Below are 5,631 nucleotides of genomic sequence, written 5' to 3' on the forward strand. Positions count from 1 at the left end.
TTAGGAGAAAGAAGAAAGGACTGTTGCTAAAAGACTTTTGAAGATTGCTGCATCAATTATATTACTATTACTCAAACTGTGACTCAAACTGTGCAGGAAAAAGTTCAATGTTTAGTCTCGGGTGAGTCTTGAAATTCTCATTTATAATTATATAAACTTAGAGTTGGGAGGCACCTTTAAGACAAGCTAGTTTAGAGGTTTTTAAGATTCTCTGTAGTCACGTAATCTTCTGTTTAAACATGAGCTTCAATGAAAGCATAAGCTATCGAACAGCCATATTTTTTTGGATGAGGCTGATTGTGAGCCCTGAACTCAGGCCTTACTCAGCGTGCACCTCTTACCATGTAACTCTGCAGAATACAATTAATTTTCAGACAAACAAAGGAAGTCTCTGAGATGTGATATAACAAGGCCAAAGTTATGAAGTAATTAGCAGTGAGCCTAAAGAAGAATGCTCTACCACAAAACTACAGGTATAACAAAAGACAAAACTACAATTAAAATGTATTTTTTCTATGAAGACAAAAAACAAGAAAAAATATCATTAAATTTCCTGAGAAGCCCTGAAAGATATTTTATTAAGATTAAAGTCACTTATCTTTTCGAGGCCTCTTATATAAATAAAAACAAACACACCATAGTCTAAGATTTTCTACAATAAAAAGCTAGCAACAGAATTTATAAATCATTAAGTCAATTTTGATCTTTTATAACCTATTTAGGACAAGAAAATCTGAATTTGAGCCCAGTGTCAGCACTGTGATTTTATGAAAACCACTGCTTCTTCTTCCTCAAATTCAAACTAGTAAAGAAATCTGTCCTGTAATCTTATACCTCATGAGACAGCAAATAAGATAATGTCCAAACATTCTAAAAAACTACATAGTACCATAAAAATATAACTTATTGGAAGAGAATAATGCCATAGGCAAAACAAAATACAATACTTTACATATAATATCCTTCAGGATAAGCTAAAGGAATCTGGGATGAATGTAGGGTAGAGTAAAATAAGTAAGATGATCTGAATGAACATTTTCTCTCCCAAAAATGCTAATTTGTACACCAATGTCAATGTGAAGGGATCAGATCTCTAGTGGAATACTATAGTAGTCTATCCCATTCAGTATGTTGAACAGCTGCATGAATAATGACAAGCAGACAGATCGTATCTGCAAATACACAGACTTAAATGAGCCAAATATGAGAGGAAGCTAATATGTAGGTATTTATTATAATCTTAGAAGATTTTAAGGTCTTACGAGGTAACTGTGCTTGCCAGACCACTTGTGAAATGCTATATTCCATTCTAATGGCCATTTTTAACGGAGATATTAAATGCAGTGCATCTGAAGCAGGGCAACAGGAAAGTAAAGGTTCTGGAATCCCTATGTGGTAGGAAAGAAAACGCCCAGTCTATCAGTAATTAGTCTTTAAGTGAAGGTTTTTGCTTAGTATCAAAGAAGAGCCAATTATCACATGAAATCTAAGATCAGTTCCTCATTTATGCAGTGTTATACTATCAGACAAGCAATTTCAGATGTTACATCATGAACTGCAAAAATTAGTCTACAATACAGATCATTTTTTCTAGTTAAAAAAAAAAGATAATTCATCTGGCAATCCAGCTTGTTAGTTGACTTTCTGTAACTTTCTTTTCAGAGGAAAAATAAAAACCATTTCTAAACATACGTGAATATAATTCAGTCATAGTAGTCTCATGTATTTCATAAGAGTTAGTACTGACACTATACACAACATTTTTGAGGGTTAGGGGGTGTGTCAGTTCCAAGTCATACTGAATGGCTGTAGAAGCCAGAGCTCCTGCTCTAGAAGAGCAGATTAATAGGCTACTCAGTATCTGCATGTGAACACTGGAGGCAAGGTCACATGCTGGAGGGAGGTGACTTGTTCAGTCCTGCTTCCTAATGACTACGAGTCTTCAAGCTGAGGGCATATGAAAACATGTTTAGGGATGTCACAGAAGGGACTACTATTAAGAATAATGGCTGTAAAATGGGATCTATAAAGTTCTGTTCAATCCTCTAAGTTTGAGCAAGTAAAGACATCTTTCATATAAAAAATATCTAAATATTCCAAGTAATTCTGTGAAGCAATATTATAATCATGTGAGAATGATTCACTGATTTTTTACTATAAATTTACATGACTTACCATTTAAGACTTTCTTTTCCTCATGATAGTCTGTGCAGTAATTTAGAAAAAAAGTCACATAAGAATATTACAGTGTCAAAGAGCATATCAGTTAATATTATTGATTTAAAGATATCGGCCCTTCTTTCTTGAAGGACTTTCTTCCAAGGCCTGAAGAGAGAAACAGGCTAATAGGGAGATGGCCCATATTTCTAATAAGTAACTTTCATGGCTGAAGATTGCCAGGCCATCTCTCTGGTACTTATCTACCATTTCACAGGGCTTTTTTCTATTTCTTTGGATATTTTTTTTTCTAATGTCTTGGTTAATTTCTCTAGAAAGCATATAAAACTCCACATTTTGTCCAGGTTATCATATTTTAAATTAGTCAAAATTAACCAGAATTTATTAATTACATTATATAAATAAAATACACATATTAACAACCCAAAGCACACTACCTTATTATCTAGTTTAGTACTTAAAATCATTGTTACTACAAATTTAAATAGCAAAAATGATGAAAATATGTTAAAATTTCCACAATGTAATGCAATTATTAGTGTTACAACCTGAAAAAAATTAACAGGTATTTTCTTTCAGGATGGCAGTCAACTCACATATCTATATTATATCTTGATCACGAGTGCTATATAATTGAAATAAAACCCTCAGCAAGCTGTCAGTTAAAAAAAAAAAATGAATGACAAGCTAACACAAAATATCCAAGTAGTAGACTAAAAACTTGTTAATGTGACATCGCCTTGTTTTATAAAAAAAAAGAAACTTAAATCAAAGCTTTCAAAATTTTTTGTGTTCTGATTTTCAGTCAACCAGCGATCTCATAATTACCTCCATTTCACTCACCTGTCATAAAATAATCATGATTAAGGAGGCCAAATGACCATTCTTTTTGTTTATTTTCCCCATTTTACCAACATAACTTCATAGCTAAGAAATCTTAACAACATATAGTGAATTATCATTTGGTCCCCTCATTTACAACTGACGATCAGAGGTCAAGGACTTGACTGAAATCCACAGCTCTTGAGCAGCAAAGCCAAGATTAGACACCATCGCCTCTGAAATTTGGCACCACATTTCTTACTATGCCATTGCTAGAGTGAATACTTTCTGAAAAGACAAAAGACCTAAATACCATCTAATTATACCTCGAAATGAGCTTTGTTTATCAAATGCCAGATACAGATCTAGTCACTATAATTTGCAAGGGATCACTGATGTCTTTGGTCACTTATTCTCATCTAGTTTCATCTGTCTTTGCTACTGCAGTTGTGATTATTTGTTTTATGTCAGAACAAACAGCAAATTCACAATAACATATGTAAATTAAATCTATTTTCAGGGTACCACATAGCTGGCAGTTTGATGAATCTCATTTATCATGTACAGCAATTTGTTTTTATCTAAAAGCTCACAGATTTTGAAAAATTGCCCCAAGTAATTAGTTTCTAGGGAAAAAAAATATATGTACTTCCTGATCGATCTGAATCTTCCAGAACTTTCTGGATCCTCCTAAATTAGTAATTTTTTCCCCCTGAGTCTTTTTTTAATACCAGAAGTACTAGTAGGAAGAGAACTTCTACTTAAACAATCTAAATTACCTTTAAAAACTCTGCTAGTCTACTTATGTAACTCTTCAAAAACTGAGTCACAGAAATAGACAATTTTTTGCTATTAAGCATATCTACATTTGAATCATTTTAGTCACATGAGATACTTTTCTTTCTGACAAGAAATCTGATATTCTGTCTTGATAACTAATTCTCTTGGCTCCACAGCCAAGAGAATTTATCTTTTCTCATAATGCTGTTTGAACTGCATTATTTTGATTAGAACCTCTGCTTTCTGGGGAGGTAAGTGTTATTTAGAAGGCTAGTGCTGTGATTTATCAGCATTCTTCTCTTTTTTGGTAACAGGGCTGGGTGATGATTTTTATTTGTGACTTCCAATCTAGTTTACCTCTGCTGAGTGGAGCCACCAGGGGATTCCTAGGATAAAGAAAGAAAAATCCTGTTTACCAGTGACTTCATTCTTTTAAGAAATATCTGCTAATCATCATCTTAATAGGGATACTGACATAGTAAGAAATTCTTTGAATAGAAAGTTAGGAAAATATGAATATATATTGTTTGCTTATACATGCTTAGACATAATATGAAAGATTCACAATAAAAGTAGTAATGTGGTTACCTTTGTGTGTGTGTGGGAGGAGACAGAGGTATGACAAGGGTGCTTCTCATTCTTGAATCATGTGAGTGTATTGCTTGCTCAAAAAAATTAAACTAAATTAAAAATAAATGTCAATGTTCTTTTTAATATGATGTGATAAATGCTGTGAAAGATGTATGTAGACGGTGGTATGGAAGCACAGAAGGTGGGCATCTGTACTTACAAGGAATTTGAAAGGACTCCACTGAGGAAATAATATTTTAGGTACATTTTGAAAATACATAGGCATTTATCAAGAAAGCCCTGAATAAAACATTTTAGGAAGACAAGTGCTGAGCAATTTATATTTGAATGTTTTACATTCAAATGTATGTAACTACATACCTCATCTTCCTTTCTCATTCCAAAAGGTTGATATCATGAAACCATCAGATATGAGTTCAGTCTTCTTACCAGAGATCTTAGTCACAAAGTCCAAAATATACTGTTCTATGTTCCCTTTACTGTTTAGCCTTGCCAGAAGAATCTTTGTCTCTCTACAATATGTTTAGTAACAACTTTTCTCTGAAATTCTTCCATATCTCTAAATGGAATGCCTCATAACATCACCTAGGCCTAATTCTTGATTTTGTTTCAAAAGTTATATACTCATTTCTCGCATCTTATAAAATTTAATAATTTCTATTATTTCTAAACTATCTTTACCTTTTACTTTCCTCTGTTCATTTTTTTAATCATCTTCTAAGTCACCTTTAAATGTTACACATCTCTCAAACTTCAAGGCCCAGAATTATTCCTTATCCTCAGAGCAGTTTACCAGAATTAAAATAAAGATTTAACAGTTCAAATTCATACTATGAAAAATTTCAGGAATAAAAAGTTTTAAAAGTACCAAAGTACTTATTCCTGGACAGTTTTCTTCCCTATTACTCTTTTAGCTAATCACAGCATAAACTATAGTTTGAGAAGTTTATATTTTCTTCCTAAGTAGGCTATACTTGTATATTTTTTATTCATTTCTCCAATTTATCAGTTATTTCCCATTTTTGTTCTACCCTCTTAAGAGGGATTAACCATTTCTTATTGGGTATCGCCTGCACATAAATACATACATGTTCAAAAATCATCTTTCTCTGAAAACAAAGCAAACACTAACCTAAACTAACACTGTCAGTCATACACAAAATGTAAGTCATACTTCCTGTTCAGCTTTGTATCTGCCCCTTGACCAGGGACTTCTCATCCCTCATTTTTAATGACCTCTCCCTTCTACCTTTCCAGCAG

General features: G+C 32.9%; 1 protein-coding gene across 4 annotated transcripts in view; it reads right to left on the reverse strand.

The window, feature by feature from the left end:
* Positions 1-5,631, reverse strand: part of LOC102893720 (cytochrome b5 reductase 4) — a 75,582-nt gene that overhangs the window by 37,763 nt on the left and 32,188 nt on the right. For 3 of the 4 annotated variants that reach the window (XR_003044435.1, XM_015600652.2, XM_006926344.2), the window contains exon 5: positions 2,176-2,205. The exons of the other annotated variant lie outside the window; for it this stretch is intronic. Coding sequence is in view for 2 of the 3 variants with exons in the window: in XM_015600652.2 (XP_015456138.1) it covers positions 2,176-2,205 (30 nt within the window). In the remaining variant the exon portion in view is untranslated. The remainder of the gene's footprint in view (positions 1-2,175; positions 2,206-5,631) is intronic. 4 annotated transcript variants of the gene reach the window in all.

Source organism: Pteropus alecto, unplaced genomic scaffold (genome assembly GCF_000325575.1).
Source record: "Pteropus alecto unplaced genomic scaffold, ASM32557v1 scaffold7, whole genome shotgun sequence".
Taxonomy (NCBI): Eukaryota; Metazoa; Chordata; class Mammalia; order Chiroptera; family Pteropodidae; genus Pteropus; species Pteropus alecto.